Here is a 26,138-nt window from a genome sequence, read left to right on the forward strand (position 1 = left end):
CAGTGCTCCACAACCTTGCCATCTAATTTTCGGTGATCTTAAGTTGCAACTAATCTAATTAGCAATGCTGTCCAGTCTAAACATGATTTTCATATAACTAATTCCTAAAAAGAGAGCCAGATTGAGTTTTCTTACAGAACGTTTCTACATGCAGATCCAAATTTTTACTCAGTACATCCCCAGGGCTACTCCCAACTGTGGTGTTGAACTTTGTCAGTAACATCTCATAAAAATCAATTTGCTGAATTCCTGAAAATGAAGATGGGGAAAAAGTAAACACTAAGGGATACTTCTGACAGAGCTTGGTTAAAGATTGTAACACATATACTACAAATGTATCTAATGGGCATCTACTGTTACTTCTGTATACATTGATAATTTTAAGAAATTGTCAATTCAGGAATGTATGTAATCTGAAATCATTGCATTTTTAACGGTTAATGTTAGCTGATGTGGTCACTGAATGTTTCCTATGAGTATATTAAATTGCATAGAGCCTACATAGATTTTTTAAATAACTATGAATATGTGCTCTGCTTTATGTGTTTACAGTGTGTATTTCTTGCTATCCAGGTGTACATTCTGTGGATGGCTATAAAGTGCGTGCTAAAAGACCTCTGAGCAATTCCTGCATTCACCTTCACCGAACTAACAGTGCCAACTCTGCCAGCTGGGACCTTCGAGAGGACGTCCTACCTCTTGCAACAGAGGAAGGTGATTCCTCCCATTTATTTGTCTCAGTTTTTCTTTTAATCTGTTATCTATATGTTATGTACTTAAATAGTAATCTTTCATATCTGTGAACTAGTATGTGGAAGGTTGTGTGATAAATATACATTATTTCTGCGTCTTATTACCTTCAATTCACGAGAATTTTTAATACCTATGGGACGACCGAAAAAGGCTACCTTCTTTGTTTATTGCTCTTCTCAATGGACATTGGAAAGTTGTTAACAATACTGTTCCAGTTTGAGAATAAAGATGTGATCATTCCCATTGCTAAAATGTTGTGAAAATGTGAAGTATGGTGGTGTCAGCATCATGCTATGTAGTAATTTGTCAGCAACCATTACATTGACTGTGATACTAGTTGATGGAAAACTGAACAGAAGTACAGAGATTTCCTTAATGAAAACCTGCTCCAGAGCTCTCTGGACTTCAGACTGGACTGAAGATTAACCTTCCAACAAGAGAATGACTTGAACCACAAAGCAGAAACAGTACAGGAGTGGCTTAGGGACAATTCTGGGAATGTTTTTGAGTTACCCAGGCAGAGCTCAGACTTGAACCCAATCAAACATCTCTGTAGAGACATTAACATAGCTGTCCACCGACAATCTCCTTCTAACCTGACAGGGCCTGAGAGAGTCTGCAGTGAACAATGGCAGAAACCCCTCAAATCCAGGTGTGTGAAGTTGGTTGCATCATACCTATGAAGACTCCGGGTTGTAATCGCTGCAAAAGGTTCTTCAACTAAGTACTGAGTAGTATTTATCTGTGAAATTCACCAAAGCGTTTTTTGCAATAAACCTTCTGGGTTTGCCAGTGATTAACTTTTTTTCCCAGTGTCCCATGATACTTTTTGTTCCAGCAAATTTTGTTGCAAATGTAAAAGACATGGCAAATTATTTCTGGTGTTTTCAGCAACTTTAATAGGATTTTGCCACAATACTTTTTAAAATCTTTTAAAGCCTTGATTTCATAATTGTGCAACACTCTTTCACCAATAGTTTATAGCAGCATCTTTTGCTTTGAATGGAGAACATGCAAACTTCACGCAGGGAGGACCTAAGATATCAAGTCTGTATTCCTTACTGTGAGACAGCAGCTTAACCACTGCACCACCATGCCACATTTTTTGTTATGCTATACAAAGCTATACAATAGATAATATGCAAATATGAATATGAATATACAGTGATGTGGTTAAAAGGTTATTTTAATATGGTCTGACAGTGAGGGTCTGCTACTTGCTCCCTTTTCAATTTTGGTAGCCTATTGAAACCGTCTATAGTCATGACCGGGATGAGCTGAGCAGATGAGGACAAACACACCAAGCAAGTGGATGGTGGAAAGTGCAAGGGCTTTTATTAAAAACAATTCACAAAACAAAATGTCCAAAAAGTGCACTGCTTCAAGATGTCAATAAATAATCCATAAACTAAAGTGCACAGTGGATTCAGGTTAAAAGCCAGAGACAGACTATAAAAATAGCAAGCTCCAATGCTTCCCTTTTAAAAACTGGCATCACCTCTACTTGTCCCATTTGGACCTTACAGTGTAAGGAGACACCCATTGACAAGTGCAGTCAGCTTTCTTAACTGGGCTCTGTTCCCTGCTGCCCTTCCTTCAGCATCTGCAGGGCAACCTAATGAGCCCCACAAGTCTCTTATTTTCGGCCCTTGCAGGGAACCGCTGTCATTTAGGCCACTCCTACTTCCCAAGAAAGTGTTCAGTAGGAGCGCCCCTATCGCTGCCTCCAGTTTCCATAGCACTGGGGCTCACTCTCACCCTCTCTATTTCTGCCTCTTACATTTCTCTTTCAACCTCCTTCTTTCTTTCAGTCACTGGCCAGTCTGTTTTCCTCTGATCTGCCTTTTGTTCCCTCCTGCACTCGCGCTTCCCTTTTTAAATCGGGGACGTGGCACAGCTGCGGCAATCAGCAGCTCCTGTTGCCAGTTAGGGTCACGGGTGATTCTGCACCTGTGCACTGAGTGCAGGGCCGTCTGCTCCTGCATCATGCACGGGAACTGCTCCCACCACGTTACCATGGCCCCCCACACAAAGACGTGAGTGCGCCGATTATTTATTTAAAAGCTGCCAAATAGCCACAAACCTCAATTTATCATGCATGGATTTATGGGCTGGCCATATCTTTTTTTATTTTCAATGAAAATCATTATTATGTTAAGACATTTAGACAGAAAAATATGCAAAATATGTTTTACTTTCTTCACATCTATGTTTTTCGTACTGTGTGGTGGCCTTGTGCTCAGTTGCTGTCATTTATACTGTGTACCATATGCTTTGGAATATTTTTCTGGAAAATGTTCTTTCTAATCTTTTTGTAATTTTGTTAAGGAGAAATAATCTATTCATTCTGGTTTTGGAAGTAAAGAAAAGATAATGTGATGTCCCTTGTGTCACTTTAAAAACTACAGTCTGATCTGTTCTGTATTTCTCTATGAGTATGAAGCAGCAAAAGCAATTGAATTTGTTATAAAAAAAGTAAATTAATTAAAGCCTTTAGTTAGATGTAGGCCCTGTCATTAGGGCACTTCCCAGTAGGTTGTTAAATCCAGAGCTCTGAAAAAGAATTTAAGACACACTGTTGCTTAGTAACATGCAGTAGGTCCAAATACCTGTATATATTGTAACAGTATAAAATGTACCTTGTATAATAACACTAAACCTGCAAATTTCCACCTTCTTCATGCAGTTATGCTTCCAGGTACTGAATATTGTTTTAATTTACTTATCATTTTAATTTGTGCATTAGTGACTTAAAATGTAAGGAGAAGGCAGTAAAACAATACATAAAGGCAATCTTCAATACTGAGCAACCACATTAAAAATTCGATTTTTATTTAGGCTAGCACAGCTTTCTACTTTCAGGTAAAATGAGCACTAGTTATAACATAATGCATTTGTAAAACCTTAGCTCTAGACAACACACTACCATAATGCATACTGCATCAGCACTAGAAGTAGTAAATAGGGGAATGCTGGAGTGCATAGCAGGACTGTAGGGTATATCCTACAGCCAGAAGCGGTGAAGGGAACTGAATCTCTGTACTCTAGGTATGGGTATTGTCCTATTACCATTCTCACAGTTGAATTATTTGCTGGAGCAGACCAGTGGAAATTAAGTGAAGCTAAATTCAAGAAAGAACCCATCAAGCCCTACTTTTTCAAGCTTTTCAGGATCTGGAATACTAGGGTGTTGTACTGTGTTAGGCATTGTGAATGTAGAGAAAAGCCAAGCAAAATGACACCTTTTATTGGCTAACTAAAAAGATTACAATATGCAAGCTTTCGAGGCAACTCAGGCCCCTTCTTTAGGCAAGATGTAATACAGAGACTGTAGTTCCCTATGTTTATATACACACTCTAGGACAAGAAACAACATTGGTAAATATTTAAATGAGAAATTTTAAATATAAAAAATTAATAGATTCATTCAGGCTAGGGTTAATTTAACAAGAGAGAAAAGAACAATGTATTGTCAAGATCTCTGAATAAGTTAACTGTCCAACAAAGTCTTTTGAAGTTTGTAATGAGTTTTTTCAAAACAATGTGGGTCTGTAGACAGGTTGTCTGTCATTCTGAGAGATGTAAACAATCCTCATATTTTTTTTTTGTTCTTTATTTCGCCTTATACAATTTCTTGTATTAGGAATTTGGTAGTTTTCACATACCCCTTGGGGTCAGAGCGCAGGGTCAGCCATTGTACAGCGCCCCTGGAGCAATTACAGGTTAAGGGCCTTGCTCAAGGGCCCAGCAGAGTAGTGGCCTTTTTTTTTGGCAGTGACGGGGATTCGAACTGGCAACCTTCGGGATACCAGCGCAGATCCTTAGCCTCAGAGCCACCACTCTGCCCCAAATCATATCTGGCCATAAAACTCTTGTCTTTATTCAATCCATGTTGTAAAGTATTAAATTTTAGCATGAGTTTAACTTCCTATTCTTTTCTCTCTTGCTGTGTTTTGAAGTTGCCCGTAAGCACTGTGACTTTAAAGTCCTTCTCACAGTGTCCATGGCTGTTGAAGTGGGCCGCCACAGGAACATCTGTGTTGCCATGTTTAATGTGGAACCTGTGTAAATTCATTCTCTGGCGGAGTGTTTGTCCAGTTTCTCCCACATAGAGTGCAGTGTCAGGACATTTCATGCAGAAAATTAGGTAGACTACATTAGATGATCTGCAGGAAAATGATCCCTTTATGTGATGTTCAAGTCGCAAAATAGCAAAAAGCAAAGAGCAACAGACCTGCATTGTTAATCTCTCCTCATACACACCAAATGAAGCAGAGATGTCGGTACTTACAAAGGGACTCTCATATTGTCCTGCAAAGCCCATTGACAACATCAGACTCTGCAGTGATATGGAAGAATTCTTCAGAAAACTCAGACTAAAAGAATTTTTCCACAAGAAAGAAAACAGTAACACACAGGAACCAACAACAAGCAGGTACAACGACCCCACCAATAAATCCACATGGACACCAGAAGCTGGCAGAAACTCTACCCTGGATAATTATATAGACTGCTTCCGACAGAGAGTGAAAACAGGAATCTTAAACAGGCAACAAAATCGGATAGAAAACATTACTAGGGATGAGCAGAGAGCCATACATTCACTAAGGGAAAATACAGAAATCATTATCAAACCAGCAGACAAAGGGGGTGCTTTAGTCATCATGAACACATCAGATTATATACAGGAGGCACAACGACAATTGTCCAATACTATGCATTATTACAAACTGCAAGAAGTCCCAACAGATCTCTACAAAAAGGAACTAAAAAAGATAGTAAGTAGCTTTCCTCTTGACATCAGGGATCATGTAAACAGTTTAATTCCTGAGAACCCCAAAATGGGTTACTTCTACATGCTTCCTAAAATCCACAAAGAAGGGAACCCAGGAAGGCCTATAATCTCAGGAATTGGCTCCCTTACAGAAAATGTTTCAGGTTGGGTGGAGCACATCCTTAAACCCCTCACCCGTAATACAACCAGCTACATCCAGGACACCACTGATTTCTTAAAAAAACTGTCTGCTTTAGGCCCCTTACCTGAGGGAACCGTACTGGCCACAATGGATGTTGAGGCACTTTACACAAACATCCCCCATGATGATGGCATATTGGCATGTGAAATGTACCTCAAATAACATGATTTGCCCACAAAGCCAGTAATAGAAATGATAAAATTCACTCTGACACATAATATATTCTCTTTTGGACAGGATTGCTACTTGCAACAAATGGGGAATGCAATGGGCTGTCGGTTTGCACCTCACTATGCAAATCTTTTTATGGCAAAATTGGAGGAAGATTTCATGTCAATGTGCATCGTAAAACCAATGTTGTATCTCCGTTACATAGATGACATCTTCATAATCTGGACTGCCAGTGAGAAGGACCTCCTCCATTTTCATAATGAATATAATTGTTTTCACCCCAACATAAAGCTGAAGTTGAATTACTCAAAAACAGAAGTCAGCTTCCTTGACACCACCGTTCAACTGAAAGAAAAACACCCTTGTAACTTCTATTTTTCACAAACCGACAGACAGATGGGCCTACCTGAAAAGTGATAGCTTCCACCCCAAGCATATAAGGCGCTCCATTATTTTCAGCCAAGCAATATGGTACAATCGTATTTGCTCAGACCCGACAGACCGGGATCAACAACTGCAGGAACTCGGACAAGATTTCATCAGACAAGGTTACACCCCCAAAACAACAGACACTCAAATAAGAAGAGCTACTGCCATACCCAGAGACAACCTTCTGGAATATAAAAACAAAGACAACAAGGATCGCATCCCCCTTGTTGTCACCTACAACCCACATCTTGAAACACTTCGAAAAATTATAAAAGAACTTCAGCCAATACTAAACAATGACCAAACACTGAAAAATGTATTTCCTGAACCTCCCCTCCTGGCATACAGACAACCACCAAACCTTCAACAATTAATTGTCCGAGGCTCCCTAAGTGAACCAACAGAAAATGGCACATCTCCATGCCTACAGAAAAGATGCAAAACATGTGCCCACATCTATGATAATAATAATAATTAATTCATTACATTTATATAGCGCTTTTCTCAGTACTCAAAGCGCTATCCACACAGGGAGGAACCGGGAAGCGAACTCACAATCTTCCACAGTCTCCTTACTGCAAAGCAGCAGCACTACCACTGCGCCACCTGTGAGGATGATACAGACCGTATAGTTATACCACACTGCCGACTTGAACATCACATAAAGGGATCATTTTCCTGCAGATCATCTAATGTAGTCTACCTAATTTTCTGCATGAAATGTCCTGACACTGCACTCTATGTGGGAGAAACTGGACAAACACTCCGCCAGAGAATGAATTTACACAGGTTCCACATTAAACATGGCAGCACAGATGTTCCTGTGGCGGCCCACTTCAACAGCCATGGACACTGTGAGAAGGACTTTAAAGTCACAGTGCTTATGGGCAACTTCAAAACACAGCAAGAGAGAAAAGATTGGGAAGTTAAACTCATGCTAAAATTTAATACTTTACAACATGGATTGAATAAAGACAAGAGTTTTATGGCCAGATATGAGGATTGTTTACATCTCTCAGAATGACAGACAACCTGTCTACAGATCCACATTGTTTTGAAAAAACTCATTACAAACTTCAAAAGACTTTGTTGGACAGTTATCTTATTCAGAGATCTTGACAATACATTGTTCTTTTCTCTCTTGTTAAATTAACCCTAGCCTGAATGAGTCTATTAATTTTTTACATTTAAAATTTCTCATTTAAATATTTACCAATGTTGTTTCTTGTCCTAGAGTGTGTATATAAACATAGGGAACTCCAGTCTCTGTATTACATCTTGCCTGAAGAAGGGGCCTGAGTTGCCTCAAAAGCTTGCATATTGTAATCTTTTTAGTTAGCCAATAAAAGGTGTCATTTTGCTTGGCTTTTCTCCAGGATCTGGAACAAACTACTGTTTAGATCGGGGGTCTCCAACATGTCGCTCGCAAGCTACCGGTAGCTCACAACCCCTTTCCAAGTAGCTCACCAAAGGGTTAATGAATCCTATATAAATTTGAAAACTTGATTAGTCAAATTAGGGGTGGGCGATCTTTCCAAAAAGTCATATCACGATCCACAATCTGAATTACAATCTGTCTTTTCAATGTGGCATACACTTAAGAGAATATCCGGACTCAAACTCATCAAGACCTAAGTAACACTTTATCAAACAAAGTTGAATTAAATTGTTCTCTCGTTCGCTAGCTAAGCAGAGTTAAGGAACACTCCCCGAAACTAGTGAGTGAGTGAGGAGAGCGCAACCCAACCCCCCCCGGGCCCATTGCCTTTTTCTCGGTTTCATGCAAATAAATTAGTACCGCAAGCAAACTATGATACATAGCAAAATGAGGGAAGCTGCAAAATCAACCGGAATGTTTAAGCAAATTATAGACAAAAACCCGATCTAAATCCGTTAAGTAGTTCTCTCGTGAAAAGCGGACAGACATACAGACAGAGAGAGAGACATTGGATTTTATATATTATATATTAGTAACCCTTCAAAATAATGTGCAGTTAAAGTCTCAACAGCATTCTCAGCATTTCTGGAGCTTAGTAGATCCAGATAACTATAAGAATCTTCACCAGGCAGCTCTGAAAATGTCTGCTTTGTTTGGGTCTACATACCTCTGTGAGTCTGCCTTTTCTGACATGAATGTCATGAAATCAAAGTTCAGAACAAGACTGACAGATGAACATTTAAATGACTCCATAAGAGTGAACCGAAGTGGCTACACTCCACCATACACCTTGTTGACTCCATGTAGTGCCAGTCATCTGACTAACTAAAAAACAGATCACACATGCAATTGGACATGTGAATACTCTTGTAAGTGAAACAGTGACATGGAACAAAATGACAGATTAATAAGTAATATCTGTGTATTTGGAATTACATTGTTTTGTTTTGACAGCATTAATGTTTTAATTCAATAGTATGAGATACACTAGAAAATATATACAGGCATACAAAATGCACTTGCAGGTGAACTAAATATTTTTTGTGATGTTTTAATGCAAAATGTGAGTTTGTGGACACCAACATTTTGTAAATGTTCAGGCAAAACAAGCTTATTCAGTTTGTTTGGGTTGAAATAAGCTATGAGAATAAACGTTAGAAAACATGAGTAGCTCTCTGCCATTTTCATTTTGTAAAAGTAGCTCTCAGGGGAAGAAAGGTTAGAGACCCCTGATTTAGATATTTAGTTGAAGTGGAGACCCTCACAGGTTTCAAAAAAGAGTGGATGAAATATTATAACAGTTTGGCCAATGAACAAATTTATTATTTTGTTATTTTCTATTAATAAATATTGGTATTTGCTATAGTTGTTGCACTTTGTCTGTTCCTTTTGAATATTGTTGGCAGAAAAAGTTAAGAGAGTAACATGACTCTTTAAATCTTAAACCCCATGAAATGTACTTTTATAAAAAAAGGGTGATGTACAGTATAACTTGTTTAACTTACTAGCATCAAAAACTGTGGCTATTGTGCATTGTGATAGGTTAATCTTCAATTTAACACAAATGTGAAATCCAACGAAAGGACTGCCTTCTTAAAGGTATTTCTAACCATAGTTTAATAAGGCTTGACATCAGATCTTTTATATTGGAAATCAAAAATGTTTAGTATTGTTGTTCTCAGTTTGAGGAAATGTACTGGCATATCTTTTAGAGCTCTAATGAAACAAATTGCTGTTGTGTTGTATGTGTAAGTTTATGCTTTAAGTGTAAACTTCACAGTAGTTCTCTTAGGTTAAACAAACTGAGCAGTTTTTACACACCTGTTTTCCATGACATTTTTATAGTATTTCAGTATATTTTAAATTTTTCTAACATTTTTTTCCTTTTACACGGCAGCTGCCCCAAAGCCAACTGGACTACCTGAAGGCGAAATCACCTCAATTGAAATCCACCGGTCAAATCCATATATGGAGTTAGGAATTAGCATTGTTGGTGGCAATGAGACTCCTCTTATTAATATTGTCATTCAGGAAGTGTACAGAGATGGCATAATCGCCAGAGATGGACGTCTGCTTGCTGGTGATCAGATTCTTCAGGTACTTACTGAGTTTTAAGTATACATTCATTGTCATTAATCTTTAGTGCTCAACTCATGGTTGGCAAACAAATGGTATTCTCAAGATTAGATATTCTTGTTGTACTTTCTGCTCCTTTTTCTTTCTCTATTCTTCTAGTTTTAAGTGTTAGAGCATTTAAAAAAAAATCAAGTGAACAGGTGATTTCCCCCAGCAAAGCTCAACAATCCTGTCCACCTAGTTTCTCCAAAGTAGCATCAGATCGAGTTTTGAAAGTTTTTGAAGTTCTACCCACTACCACCCTACTTGGTAATTAATTCTAGGTGTCTGTGGTTCTCTGTGTGAAGAAAACGTTTTAGTCATATGTGTGAAATTTTCTATAACATGTTTCCAGCTGTGTCCCTGTGTTGTTGTTGAAAATTCACAAGAATCATGCATGGTGTTTAGGGGTTGGGATGGCCATGAATTTTGAGATGTGAGTTTTTCCAGTACCTTAATAGACCAGTAACATCACCAGTCTACTTTTGTCTGATGATTTATACAACTGTTCCCCTTTGAATGACAGTAGAAATTTAATGGATATTTGTTTTGTGGTGGAAAAAATAATTTGATGAAAAACAGAATATGATCATTTGAACTTGTGTTATGAGATACTTAGGTAATTGGCAATGTTCAGATTTGTTGATTTTCTACTTTGAGACTTTTCAGGTGTCACTTTTCCTTCAGTCTTTGATGAAATAACCCAGGTTTTTGTCCAGTATCTGTCAAGGTGTTTCTCTACTTGGCTTATTAATTTTTTAAATTTGTGTTTTTGCCATATACCCACCAGCTCTACTTGTTTACAATTTTTTTCTACTTTGTGTTAGTGTCAAATAAGTCAAGTGAAAAAAGAAAGAGTTCTTATCTTTCTAAACTATAAGTTATAAATTGTCTTTCCTTCCTGATTTGTAGGTAAATAATGTTGATATAAGCAATGTACCTCACAACTTTGCCAGGGCTACCCTCTCACAGCCTTGTTTAATCCTGCACCTCACTGTTCTACGAGAACGACGCTTTGGTAATCGGCTACATGCACACCATCAAGATGGCTCCTCACGTGAAGACAGCTTTCATGTAACATTAAATAAACGGGACTCCAGTGAACAACTTGGGATAAAGCTTGTGCGTAGGACAGATGAACCAGGTGTCTTTATCCTTGATCTCCTGGAAGGTGGACTTGCTTCTCAGGATGGCAGGCTCTGTAGCAATGACAGAGTACTAGCCATTAATGGACATGATTTGAGATATGGTACCCCAGAGCTGGCAGCACAGATCATTCAGGTATAGTAGTGCAAGTTAAAAATATTTAGAATGAATATATTTTTCAAGCAAAAATTTAAAAGTGCCCAGAAAAATGCAAATTAAGTTTATGCCTTATAAAATATGTACAAAAAATGTTTTGTTGTTCGACTCATATTTTAGTTTTAAATGCCTTGTAAAATTCCTTGCTTTCTTTAGTTAAAATCTGTGTACTTGTTCAAAATGCTATTTTGTTTATTTAGGCTAATTGGTCATATTTCCATATACAGTACAACACTTAACTAGGTCTTATTTTTATCTTAGGCTAGCGGAGAAAGAGTGAACCTGGTGATCTGTCGGTCTGGAAAGCAGTGCCCTCCACCATCAAGTGCCAACAACTTTAGGGAGACCTGCTTTTACAGCAATAGTCACCAGCTACAGCAATATCACTCTTCACTAGTTATGAACCAGAATCATAACAGGACTGTTTCTCATCGGGTAAGTGATTACTCTCCTCTTGAAGAAGGGTAAGGGTTTCAGGGTGTCATCATTTTATTATGTATTCAATTTACATTTAAATTAATATATAATTTATGTACAGTATATTAGATATACTTGCTGGAGAATGTCTACATACGCATGTTTTAAAAATTGTTTTGTACAGAAACCTGAATTCATGACAAATTAAACAAGATTTTCAAAATATTTGCTTACATATTATATCCGACATACTTCCTGTTAAAATCAAATGCATATTATTTGTTTTTAATTTATTTTTTAAAAAGTTAACAATTCTGAGTTACAGAGCAGTGAAAACACCTTTTGCTTAAATTTCAGCATCAATTCTATTTGACAAGCTCTGTGAAGTGCTGTTTCACTGAGTGAAAACAGTACCGTAAGGATAAATAAGCAAACACTGCAACATATAGACATGCTAATGAGGACTATTAATGGACTGCATTCTTCAACTACAAACTTAATACCATGTTTGTACATAGGGTACATAATACAAAGAAATTCTTACTTGCATTTCTTGTGCCGGAGAGCCCCAAACCAGAGATACAGCAATAGAGCACACATTGATGTGATAAAATAAATAATATTTATTCACAACAAGCACCTTTAAACAATCCTCTTTCCAATAATCAGCCACAATAAACCAAACCAATTCTTCTTCCCTACTACCTCCCACTGAGTGTTGTCCACTCACTCCTGAATCTGACACAACCAAAATGAGGCAGTAGCCTTTCTTTTAAGCTTGAACCAGGAATTACTTCCAGTCTCTTTTCCTAGTCATCTGGAGCACTTCTGGATCATGCAGAAACCAGGGCAGTCATCCTCTGGCAGCACCCCCTGGCAGGCCCCAAAAACCCCAACAGAGTTTTACTTCTGGACTCCATTTCCCATGCAACTCTACCAATGTCTTAATTGGGTTTAGCTCCAAGGCACACTGCCACCTGTCATGTGGTGGAACGGCCTGCTCCTGACAAGCCCATTCTCCCGGCCCTTCCATTATTCTCTCCTGGACAGGTTTGAACCCTTTTTTATGATTGGCCCATCTGTTCAGAGACCTTGCAACTTATGGATCATATCTATTCTTGAAGGAACTGGTACAAATGCTGATGGTCCTGTACCATTTGCCAGAAGGCAGGAATAAGAAAACATACTATACCGGATGGCTGAGGTGTTTAATTACAGTATATTGTTTGCCTTTGTAAGGCAGTAAGTGTTGTATATGCCTTAAATTGAAGGGCAGCTAAGTACCAGTAATATTCTGTGCTGCCGCCACCATCCTCTGTAGCACTTTACAATCTTGAGCCAAGCACGTTCCATACCACGATGTGATTCAGCCAATGAGAATGAAGTCTGCTATGCAACTGTAGAAGTTACTGAGAACAGACAGAGAAATGCAACCTTACCTCAGATATCTGAGGAGGAGGAAAATCTGGACCAAAAGTCCAACTTGACGGGAGCTCGGTAACTTTAAACTTTGTAACTAACTTAACTAATTCAGAAAAAAATGATGCTGCATCTGGCTTTGTGTTGGTTGCATATGGTCCTCCTGGTCATGCCTTTTTTCAAATGTGCATAAGTCAGATTGTCATCTTTTCTCTGTTATTGCCTATGTTGGCTTTTGGCTGCACTAATTCACTTATAACAGTCCCACAGAAAACATAAGCTAAAGACAAGAACAGGTATACAATGCAGATTGTTTAATATGAGAATAATCTATTATGACAAATATTACAGTGATCAAAGAATTCATAGAAAATGCAAAATCTAGAAACAAAGTTGTGTAATTTTGTGCTACATAAATGTATTACTTTTGAAAGTTATTAGTGTTTATAATTCAGATTAATTATACAGAGTTATTAGTCAGTGTTTATTTTCAAATTATTTGTTTTTATTGTTTATTCTTCAAATTATTTAGGCAGAATACTCTGGTAATTATGTATTTTTCAAAAGGGGAGATGATAAAGATGAACAGAGAAGGTCTATAAGCACCAAGGTGATTTGGAAGATCATTTACCCATCATATACAAGGAGAGACTAAATTCTTAGATATTTAAGTTGTTATGTTTTACTGACCAGAAAGGTAGGCATCTCTTCACCTAATGACTATAGAGCAGTGGCACTTGACGTCTCACATCATGAAGACCTTTGAGAGACTGGTCTTGGACTATATGAGTCCTCTTGTGGTAGACCATTTGGACCCACCGTAGTTTGCCTATCAGACAAAGATTGGAGTGGAGGATGCAGTTATCTGTCTGCTCCACAAGGCTAATTCTCACCTAGACAGAGCTGACAGCACTGTGAGAGTTATGTTTTTTGATTTCTCTAGTGCCTTCTATACCATCTAGCCATCCCTGTTAAGGGATAACCAGAGAGATATGCAGGTGGATGAGCCTATGGTGTCCTGGATAATGGACTGTCAGACAAACCACAGTTTGTGAGACTCAAGAACTGTGCTTCTGATACAGATGTAAGCAACACTGGAGCACCACAAGAAACAGTCCTGACAGCAACTATATTGGATGGCAAGAAATATGTAATTAATAAGGATCTTAAGTTGCCATCCTCGGGCAGAGAATCTGGAAGTCACATTAATAAACATCACAAAGTATAAGAATGGTTGTCTTATAGTGACATTGAGCATATTTTGTAAAGTGTAGATCTTCATAACACTGCATCATATGAATATTTTTAGGCAACATTTAAGATAGTGTAAAATGTTTATCATTTATTTCTAACTAAAGTAATATTGATAAATCTATTCAGTTATCAATGAAGGATTCAAATATTTCTGGTCATCATAGCTTTTTTCATTATTTTTGTGTGTGTGTCTAGGATCTGTCACAGTGTGTAACCTGTCAAGAGAAGCAGATCAACGTGAAGAAGGAGCCACATGAGTCTTTGGGGATGACAGTAGCCGGGGGACGCGGGAGTAAAAGTGGTGAACTGCCCATCTTTGTCACCAGTGTTCAGCCACATGGCTGCCTTTCTAGAGATGGCAGGATCAAACGTGGTAAGTTCCAGGGCTCTATAAGATTTACAGAAATTCTCTTGTCAGGGATGTGAATTGATTACTAGCTTATGCTTACATGCTTCTATGTATACATGTAACTTGTATTCATAAATGCTTACTGTGTGCGTGTGTGTGTGTGTGTGTGTGTGTGTGTGTGTATATATTATATAAAAAAAAAATCTTGGGTCAAGACGTGATCATCTCGGAGAGACACTTTGACATCACCTGAGACGTGATCATCTCGGAGAGACACTTTGACGTCACGCGAGACTAGACATTACAACCTTAGGAAGCAAGACCCATGAGATGGTGACTTTTGCACGTCACGCCCTACTTACAGACAATTTAAAACAAGTTCACAGGCATCTAACCTTGCAGTTGTTGGAATGCTTTTGGCAGACACACTTCATGAGCTCCCAGCTCTTAAAAATGTTACACGTTCTAGATGGCACGTGAACGACTAAGTGAAGAAGAAAGAGCAGGCGTCAAAAAGAGTCATGAAAGCATTGGAGAGAAAAGAAGGCAAAAATGGATGCACAAGAGAACAATAATAATCTATGTGCAATTTCAAAAAATAAGAAAAGTAATAATCAGCCTCGAATGTCCCATGAGAGACACTTTGGCATCCCGCAAGACAAAGCAGTGAGACAAAAGGACAGCTGCTGTACAGGCTATAAAATGATTGACATGCAGCACGAGATGCAGAACATGCAGCACAGCAGGAGGAGCAGTAAGCAAGTAGGTGATCTGTCCGCATCTCCAAAGCGTGCGTTCAGCCACCCCATTCACAACGCGAGCAGCAGAGACGCAAAGTGGCTGGCGCATGGCTCACCCCAGGGTGGGCTCACAAAGCCCCTTATTAAATATATATAAATTATAAAATATCAGGCAGCAGAACGAAAAAGGTTTGGGGATGGCCACCCCATTATATATTATATATATATATATATATATATATATATATTATATATATATATATATATATAATATATATATTGTAAAGTACAGCTTGCAGTCCAACTTGGCTGGGATGCCCAAGGAATTGAAGGATGGGGGAAGGCGGTCTTTTCCTGCCACAAGGAAAAGGGACAAAACTTGCCACTGTAGGAGTGGAGGCAGAAGGACAAGAGAGAAGTAAAAGCCAAGGGTGCTGTGTGCCATGTTATGCTTGGTGCTGTAGAGAATGGTTATTTGGAAGCATGTCCCCAGAAAGCACAGAAATAAAAGTCTTGTTTGTTGCAACACGTGTGCCCGTGGCTAATGTATTCGGTTGTTTGGGGAGCCATATGCCCCTGTGGTGGTCACAATAAAATGACAAAATTAAGCTGAATTGTATCAGATATACTGAACCGTAAAATGCACTGGAAAGTAAACATTTTTAATAAAATAACATTTTCCAGGCCCCACAATAAAATTCTTGATTGGGGAAACAGAGCCCGTCCTGACAGCAGTGGGAACAAGGAAGGAAAAAGTCATGGACAGAGTCTCATTCCACCCTAGGGCCCACTCTTACACACACACACACACACACTCCCTCACAAACCAGTTTGGTATCACCAATCAAGATGTGAGAGGAAACCAGAGTATCTGGAGGAGAACCCAACTAGACATGGAGAGAACATGCACACTCCAACAAAGACAATTTCTGGCCATAGTATTCACTCCCATAATGCTGGATCCATGAAACAGCAGCACTTTACACTGTGCCAATATGCCAACTATATATTTTTAGTGTTTTTCTGAAATTATTGTTGACTTTAAAGTCTATGTACAAAATAGTGTAATGCATTATGTACATATGGGAATTTTGTGGTTGGGCATTAAATTAAAAAAAAGAGTAGAGGAAAACTGAACAGTAATTACTACAGTAATGTAAATATTACACTTAGACTACTTTTCATTAAGTTCCACTTGCTGACTTGATGTTTGCATTTAATATGGCTCTATTCTTAAAGTTAAATTTGTAATATCAAAAGGTACTTTCAAATAGTATGGCAGCAGCAGCAGCTAAGTTCCATTTGAAGACCTGGGGATGGGTCCTGAAGGTTACTTGGTTCTAAAGGTGTGACTATCATGTACAGTATGTATCTTACGTGTTTTCCCAAAGCATGGTCAACCGTAGCTACACAATAAAAAGCCATTTGCTGATGGTCTTAAATATAAATTCCTTAAATAATACTATTTCTTATACTCAGATCATTACTGAATTTTCATTATGTAACGAGTGCAGCATTGTAGCTTTCCTCTCATCATTTTGAGTGACAGAGAGAGGTTTTAGGTCTGGTCTTTAAAGAATTCTGTTGCTCCTGAGGTTTATGTCATGCTTTATTTGCATTAAGACCATTATTATTCTATGCTTTTGCTATTAGCTCTTATCCACTTTCAGCCAGGCATATTTTAAAAATGCAACCCACAGAAAGGTGTTAGGCATAATAAGCATTATTCTCATGATTTTTTTGAGCTTTCAGAGTTGTCACGTAAATCAGATGGTCTTTGTTTGGTTTAGTATGTTATGAAACAGTTTGTTTTAGTTCCTGCATCTTCTTCTAAAATTTATCTAAACTTTATAACTATATCATGGCAAAACTTGATGATTGGCCCAATAGCCTTTTCAGAAAAAAATCAGGAATACATTTTATTTTTGACAGAACACTTAGGTTATAAACTTAAACCGCATTTTTCTGGGTTTGTGCAATTATCAAATAACTGCAAACCTTTTTTATTTGCTGTTTTTCTTTTAAATGTTGTCTATATTATTACATCATTGCATATTCTTGTTCTGTTTTATACAATACAGGAAGTAAAAGGTGTATTATTGGCTTAGAAATTAAAGTTTACATTGTGGCACCCGGACGGGGCTCATGCCCGGCTGGGACGCCCAGGAAGACAGGAGGAGGGCTCATTCCTCGCGAGGGTGCATCCGCCCTGGTAGTATTGGGGGCCACGGGTACAGGGCTTGGAAGCCCAACCCTGTAGGGGCCCGTGGTCACCGCCAGGGGGCGTCCCCCTGCCTGAAGGACCCTGGACCCCAGTACTTCTGCCACACCAGGAAGTGCTGGGGGGAAGAAGACAGGGAACACCCAGAGTGCTTACGGGAGGACAGCCGGCACTTCCGCCACACTGGGGCGTGTCCGCGGGATTGCCGGTGCACACCTGGAACACATCCGGGTACGGATAAAAGGGGCCGCCTCCCTTCATTCGAGGCTGGAGTTGGGTGGAAGCAGGACAAGGTGTAAGAAAGAGAGAAGGAGGCGGTCCGAAGAGGCAGAGTGGTTGGCCTGGACTTTGGGGAAGATTGGGGTTTGTGGCACAATAACTGTAAATAGTAGTAGTATAAATAAACGTGTGGTGGTGAAATTAACATGTCTGCCTGTCTGTGTCCAGGCCAAGTTCCACGCTGGCGTAGTCGGCAGGATGCTCCGCCTGATACAAGGCGGGGACCTGTGTTTAAAAATGTTGTGGACGGCCCAGCGCAGCAGGGGAGCCCACACACGTGCCGTGAGAGCAGCGTGCCTACAACCCCGCGGAAAAATCTTGCTCCACAGATCTTCAGTGGACCGCGGTCACGAGGTTCTCTCCTGGTGCGGCAAAACATCGACGGGCCTTACGTGGGTGCAGCAGGCTCCAGGGAGCGTGCCGTTACAGAAGGCGCCCGGGACGGCGCTGTGTCGAGAGAGGCCATGCCAGGGACGTTTCCCCGGACAAACAGGACCCATGAGGTGAGTGCCCTGCTTGTCGGCAACCGGCCCTGTGGGGCCGCGTGTGTTCTATGTTTAGCAGGCAGGGGTTGCCCGGATCCTTGTCAGTGGCAGACTCGCGCTGCTCTGCAGGGCTTCCAAGAAGCGGCAGCTGCAGCAGAGGCTGCGGAGAGGGAGATACTGCAACCCAAAGAGCCAGCCCGTCACCACACTAGGAGGCGAAGAGCCAAAATGGCCGCGGACCGGATGTCCCTCCCCATGACAGGCACAGGATTGGTTGGTGTGTCTTGTGTACCCGCCAATGACTGTATAGAGGCGGGACCAAGGAATGCCAGTCTCGTGCCGGGGGGAGACCCGATTGGGCCAGAGGAGGAGGCCCACAGGAAGCAGTTGAAGCAAGGGGCTGACAGACAGGTAGGCTCTGTGCCGGCTGAATTCCTGTCTTTGTCAGTAGTGCTGCGTCTTGGAGGAGTACCTTCAGGCTGCAGCGCCGCTGTTACAGATGCTTGGTGTGCTCCGTGCAGACCTGCAGGAGCTGGAGGAGAAGGCGGGCGCATCATCACAGAGGCTGCATGCTTCGGTAGAAGGACGCGTCGCTGGATCCTTTGGCCAGAGTCGTACGGCAGGGAAGGTAGGTAAAGCCGACCCCGTACAGCATAAAGGAGAGCCCACCGAAATTGGCCGTGATCCAAATGAGCGGTATCGAGTAGGGAGATCTCCGACAGCAGGTGCAGCGGTGCAGGCTGTTCGCGAGGTGAGGGGAGCAACATCGAGAGGGCAGGCAGGACAGGGGCTGTTGAGTGCCCTGGGTCCTAGCACCCGACGCCCCAAGCCTGCGATAGTCTCCCGTCGTTCTGTATGGACGCAGACGGGCTTGGATCTGTGCGTTTCTCATGCACAGACGCAGACCGTTGGGCTGTCCAAGAGTGATGGGAGGAATCGAGGGGTGAATGCTGGTTCCTCCGATAGGAAGGGATGTGCAGCTGGGTGCGCACGTCCAGAGAAGGGTTGATCCCCAAAGTCAGCGGAGAAGGAAAGAATGCAGGCGGTCCCGTCAGTATCGTCATCAGGAGGGACACGGAACCCGCGGAGGGGGTGCCGAACAGGCAAGTTCCGGGGTCCCCGTCAGAGGGGGGAGCGCTGCCAGTGCGTGGCACAGAGGGACGCCAGGGAAGGGTGTCCAGGCGGTGGCTCTGCCCCCTTGTTTCTGTTGCAGGACCGGAACCGGGACAAGCAGTAGGACCTGCTTCGTGGGAAGCCGGCCCTCATTGGACGGACCGTCTGGCAGGAGGACACTTTGCTGGCGATGGGGCAGCCCCACAACCGGCGGAGGCTACGAAGGCACGAGTGGCGCAGAACAGAGGGGCGCGAAGACCTCGGAGAGGGTGCCGAAGAAGAGAGTTCCAGGGTGCCAGATTGGACCCTGGACAAATAGTAGGACCCACTGCGGGGTTGAACCGCCCTCACAGGTTGTGTCGCTTAGACTGATGTGTCTTTGCTGGCGATGGGGCACTGAGCCCCGTCCGGGACGCCCAGGAAGACAGGAGGAGGGCTCATTCCTCCTCCAGACAGTGAGGGGGCGTCCGCCCTGGTTGTATTGGGGGCCACGGGTACAGGGCTTGGAAGCCCAACCCTGTAGGGGCCCGTGGTCACCGCCAGGGGGCGTCCCCCTGCCTGAAGGACCCTGGACCCCAGTACTTCCGCCACACCAGGAAGTGCTGGGGGCAAGAAGAGAGGGAACACCCGGAGTGCTTCCGGGAGGACAGCCGGCACTTCCGCCACACTGGGGCGTGTCCGTGGGATTGCCGGCGCACACCTGGAACACATCCGGGTACAGATAAAAGGGGCTGCCTCCCTTCATTCAAGGCTGGAGTCGGGTGGAAGCAGGACAAGGTGTAAGAAAGAGAGAAGGAGGTGGTCCGAAGAGGCAGAGTGGTTGGCCTGGACTTTGGGGAAGATTGGGGTTTGTGGCACAATAACTGTAAATAGTAGTAGTATAAATAAATGTGTGGTGGTGAAATTAACATGTCTGCCTGTCTGTGTCCAGGCCAAGTTCCACAACATAAACATTTTTTTTTCTATTGACAAATTTAAGTTACAGCTACAATATACTATAAAAATTATATTTCTTTAGGGGTTTATGTTATAACCAGGATGTAAACCACAAAGACTTTTACAAGAACACATTAATCTTATTTTTATAGACTTAAGAACATATTGTGCAGACTCCAGCAGATGCATTAATACTTTTCTGTTGAACATGCACCATATTTTCATTATCATTGTGACAAAAATGAAAATGATGTAAACACAGAGTGGTCAGTACTCTTTATCAGTAGGGATTATCATTTATTTAGGCCTAGTCCAGGAGAGTTCCATTGGGAATAGGTATTTGTTCAAATCAATTTTTTTAATTAGAAGTCAAATTTGTGATTAATGCACATTTTTATTACTATTTCTGTTACCATTCTGGTGGTTTAGTCATTTCTTTTTAATGTTTTATCTGCTTTTCCAAGGGAATCAATGAGATGTTTTGCAGATGGTAAAAATTTATAATTTTTGACAATCAAGAGAAGACTATTCAGTTCATCACGCTTGTTTGTTTAACTAATAATTAAGGTTTCCGCTTACTCTACATGACTTGGTAGTTTGTTCTAGATGGAAATGTGAACGAAGAAGAACTTTTTGGCTTCCATTTTGAATACTATTAATTTCAACTGGTGTTCTGTGGTGTGTGATTCATAGTTTTAAGAAAGGAAAATAATATGGGCTATGGACTATGTCGACTTTTAACCTTCTCAGCTCAATATTAAAAAGGCCTAAGTCATTGAAGCTGTCACAGAAATGTACCATTTCCTCCTCCCTATACCTTCTTACTTTTATACAGAAAAGCCAACGCAATGCTAGTCTGTCATTTTTTGCTCTCTGATTTTCTCTGTTGTCCAACATTTACGAAACAATGCTACACCAACTCATTTTATCTTGCATTTGTAGGATGTAGAGGAGAAGTTCAGTGTGTAATGGAATACTTGTGAAAAACAGAAATAACATGAAATACAAATAGAAATATTATAATTATAAAGATAAAAATGGGTAAAGTCAGATACTAGGAAAATCTATTAGTGAAAATGTATATAATAATAATGGCAATAATTAGAAAAGAAAATATCCACAAAGTTTACAGAATAAAACCTTTTCTTATTTATCTTATGAATGATGATGAACCAGTCCATTCATTATTTTATACTATGCTGGGGGCTATGACCAAAAATCAGAAATTCCTAAAAGAATTGTAAAGAAACTCCAGGCTTTACATTTTAAAACAGACATTCAGGTCTAGCAATAATGAACAAATGTATATGTAGCTATGATGTTCACGAGGGCCAGTCACAGCTGTGAAGTGGACTACTTGATGCTTATGGTGCATTTTGTAAGACTGCAGACTTTGTAACACACGTTTTAACTATGATTACATCTTCACAGTTTTCCTAATAGAAGACATTAAGCCTAAAGTCAAGACAACAGGTTTAACAATTGAATGCAAAGACGAGTCAAACAGTAAACAGGAGAACAATGTTGTATACAGCAGGCAGAAATAGAGATACAAAACATGAATCAAAGGCAGGATCCTAAAAACAGGCAGAGGTCAAACTCCATAAACACAAAGCAAACAGCTACCTAGGTACAGGTGGAGCACTAGAAGTGTAGGTGTTGTTACAGCACCCTGGGAGCGACCTGGCCTGGTTAAATCACATGACTGGTAAACAGTTAGAGATGGGGAAGGGAACAGGGAATAGTGCAAGGTAAAATATAAAAAGAGAGACACATTCAGGAATGAATGCTGGGGGCAAAAAACAAGTCCAAATTAAACATTCTCCTAAAAAATATGAAAAAAGAAAGGCAAAGTGTCCAACTAATAATCACTCTGCTGCTTCATGATGTGTCCAGCAGGGAGTGTTAGCTTCACAAATGGACTAGGTTTAATGCTAGGAATAGTGCAATGGAAATGTCAATACACTTATAGTACTGCTTCAAAGTGACAGAAGTGACAACAACAAAAACAACAAGCACCAATCAGGATACAAATAATTTTATATTGGAGTTATATTTTAGAATCTTTTAGTATAAAAATGCAGACCCAGGCTCTACCAGAAGACTCCAGTGACAGTTGTCAGAGATAAATGCAGCAGTTAGCTAAGGTGCTGTCAGTGCACTGGCTGCTATCTTGTCCATATGTTATCTGAGCCTGAAGAACTTTGGAGGGGGTAAAACAAATCAGCAGCTGTTGTATTCTGGCATATCTGAGGTTCGTGGGCTGTAAGCTCTCAAAATATTAGGGTATGGTAACACTCCTTGTAACTTTAAGATCACATTATTTTAGTACAATAAACTAATCAGTGTCCAACTAGGAGCCCCACTTTCTAGAAAACGCTTTTTCAGCATTCTCCCTGCAGAGCCCAAGAAATATTTCCTTGGGTTGCTTGAAATCCTCAGTTTCTTGGCAGTCTATCGTATGGAATAACCATCATTTTGCAAAGCAATAATAGACTGACATATTTTTTAAGAAAGTTGCTTCATTTTTGTCATTTAAGACCCCAGAATGAAACTTTAGGAATGTCAGTACCTTGCAATCTAAGGAAAATGATTACTAGCTGTATTGAACAGAATAACAAGTTTCAGCTGTGTTAACTCAAATTACAAAAGTTGCTTTAGCAACCAATTAGCATTAGACATATATAAACGAAAGATCCGTGCGTGTATGGAATAGTCCACTCTGCTCACGGTCAACCATATCCACTAGATGGAACATGCATATGTACTTTTAAATTGTTTGGCGCTTGCATGTACCTCACTTCTCACTATGAAAGACCTGTGTGTGTTGAGCAGTCCGCTCTGCTCACGCTCAACCTAAGCCACAGTAGTTGGTGTGAATTATATAGAAGATGTAGAAGCTTACACAAGTGTGAGTTGCACTTGGTGAGATGGTACATGCATGGACTTTTAAATGTTTTTGGTGCTTGCATGCACCTCACTTCTTATTCAACCCAAGCAGACAAACTCAGCTGTGTGGTTCATGCACATTCTACATTCACACAACAAGCTACCATACATTTGCCTGTGGTAGGTTCCAGCCTGTCCTGCTCAGTTTGTGCTCCAGCTGCACTTGATAATATGTCCGTCACAGACAAGAATACATTATCTCTGGCTGCAGAGGAAGGTCCATGACCTCTATCCTAGGTAATTCTTAAGAGTTAGCTGACACCACTACAGGTTCATCAATACAGTAAAACTGCTAGGGAATCTTTGGGTTGTGTTTTGTCCCAAAGGCCATACGCAGCTAGTTTAAACATGATTAGGACACTGAAGTAATGGCTGCTGGAAACAAGGTTTTGCAGTCATATGTGAATAATAAATTATAAATTTTTTTAAGCAGTACTTGCAATATTAGTAATATAGTAACTTGATTTTATAGTTCATTTTAATTATACTTTTATTAAAAAAAGGTATAAATTTCATCAAAAACAAGAACATTTCTGACTGATTCTGACTTTTAAATACTAATGTGTACAATATGTGTAAGTTAGAAAGACTGTTTTTTTCTTACTTTAAAGCTTTTGCTTCCCTATTGGAATTAACCAATAATATAAAAAGAGTTTAGATTTATCTTTAGAATTAATTTGATGCAGCTATGAAGAGCAAATACTTGAAAACCAAAATGACTTTGCATCACATTGCATTTGTTTTGTTATATGTCTAGTAGCATTTCAGCCAAGACTTCCAACTTTTTTTTTTTTCCCTTGATTTATTTTGTAGGGGACATTCTCCTTAGCATCAATGGAATTGACCTCACCAATCTGAGCCACAGCGAGGCTGTAGCTACTCTGAAGGCCAGTGCTGCTTCTCCTGTAGTCACGCTGAAGACGTTGGAAGTCCAAACCATTGAGGAACAGGCACAAGCTGCAGAGGAACCCCTTAATTCTAGCAATGAAAATGAATATGATGCCAGCTGGTCACCCTCATGGGTGATGTGGCTGGGTTTGCCTAGGTAATTTCTGATAAGTAAACTAAGCAAAAATATAGCCATAGCTCAGTTTGTGTAGGTTGGTACAGTGCACAGCAAAAGTATTCAGATCCTTCAGAATTTTTCACGTTGCTAGACTACAAGTGATACTTACCCATCTTGTTTAATATGCATTTTACTACAAATTCAAAGTACACTTTTAAAACTGAGTTATTTGTCAGCCTTTCTCTTATTTTCTTCTGGTTCATCTTATGCTTCAATAACAGCTTAAAGTCTTACAGAACAACTGCTTACTAGCTTTCCATACTGAAGTTAGGAGTGATTTTATATACTGCTCTTGGCAAAGGTTTTTCAAGGTTATTCAGGTTTCTAGTTTATACTGTATGGCTTGTGGACTAGCATTTTCAGCAGCCAAGTTGAAAGGGAATGCCCTTAAATAATTAAGTTAAGGTCCTCATTATAATTTTAACAATTTTCCATGGCACATGCTAACATTGGTGGCCTGCAAGTGATGTTTAAGCAATCCAAGAGAACTAGAGAAAATCAGTCAAAATAAATCAGTAAAGGTCACCTACAGAGAGAACAACAGAACAGAAGGCAACACACAAATTCTATCTTCAGGTTCCTTCCACTAATCATCTGAATAAGTATAGAAGCTTATAATTAATTTCACTTACTCTGTTTGAGATGAGAATTTTAGTACACCTATTGTTTGGAAGAAAATGTAATTTTTAGTGCAACAAAAAGCAGCAAAACATTTAGTGGTCATGGAGGCTGACAGGTAATTAAATACTTGAGTAACAGCTACTCCCCTCCTTGTATAGCATTTGGGCAAAACCTATGGTAGCAAGCTCAGCTTTGCTACATCAGAGTAGTGGAATCTGCCCTTAACTTTTTGTCAAGTAGGCCTTAGGGCTCATTTATACTTCCCGATCAGAACGCGTACATGCCCGCATCATGGCTGCCACGTGTTTCCAGCGTTCATTTGATGCGTCCTTTGAGCAGGTCCTCAGAAATTAAAGCGACGTGCGCACAAGCTGCAATACCAGCAAAAAGTGGGGGGGCGTAGTGTGCTAAAAGTTGGAATGTGACGTCGGAGTCTCTGTTTACTATCCACATGTGACAGAAAGCCGCTATGGGGAACATACAGGATCGATGTGCGTGCTTCGATGTTTGATGAATGGTTCGAAGTGGTGAAGCAAAATGCCGACATACAGATGCATTCGTGGTGCTTTTATATCAAGAGTCGCATATTCCTGATCATAATGACCCAATACATTTTAAAAGTCTCACATACCATCTTCTGTGCCGTATTTTTTTCTAGGGCTTCCTCTGGTACTGACAGCAGTTGCAAACAGTAATAGATCGCCACACTGAGCACATTAAATGTATGATATTCCAACTCTCTGCACATTTAGAATCCTCAGATTTATACTTGATATCACCTTCATGATGAAATGCATTGAAGTATGTACTGTATGTTACATTTTACAGATAAATCGGTAATTTTGTTTAAATAATGAATACTGTTAATTACACACAAGGGGGTAACACGGTGGCGGAGTGTTAGCTCTGGCGTCTTGCAGGGAGTCACGTCGCTGATATTCCCTGCCTGGAGTTTACATGTTTTCCTGCTAGGTTTCCTTCCAAAGATATGCAGATTTGGTTACACTAAAATGACGCCAGCATGTATGTGTGTGCTTGTATTCACCTTGCGATGAGCTTATGCCTCGTTCAGGGACTGTTTCAGCCTCGTGCCCAATGCTAGTTG

The 26,138-nt window shown here is 40.4% G+C and overlaps 1 protein-coding gene across 1 annotated transcript in view; it reads left to right on the top strand.

Moving 5' to 3' along the window:
* Window positions 1-26,138, top strand: part of lnx2a (ligand of numb-protein X 2a) — a 149,115-nt gene that overhangs the window by 117,186 nt on the left and 5,791 nt on the right. The window contains exons 4-9 of the mRNA XM_028799493.2: window positions 574-714; window positions 9,665-9,864; window positions 10,795-11,163; window positions 11,446-11,619; window positions 14,470-14,647; window positions 24,160-24,391. Coding sequence (XP_028655326.1) covers window positions 574-714; window positions 9,665-9,864; window positions 10,795-11,163; window positions 11,446-11,619; window positions 14,470-14,647; window positions 24,160-24,391 — 1,294 coding nt within the window. The remainder of the gene's footprint in view (window positions 1-573; window positions 715-9,664; window positions 9,865-10,794; window positions 11,164-11,445; window positions 11,620-14,469; window positions 14,648-24,159; window positions 24,392-26,138) is intronic.

This window comes from Erpetoichthys calabaricus, chromosome 4, assembly GCF_900747795.2.
Source record: "Erpetoichthys calabaricus chromosome 4, fErpCal1.3, whole genome shotgun sequence".
NCBI classification, from domain to species: Eukaryota; Metazoa; Chordata; class Cladistia; order Polypteriformes; family Polypteridae; genus Erpetoichthys; species Erpetoichthys calabaricus.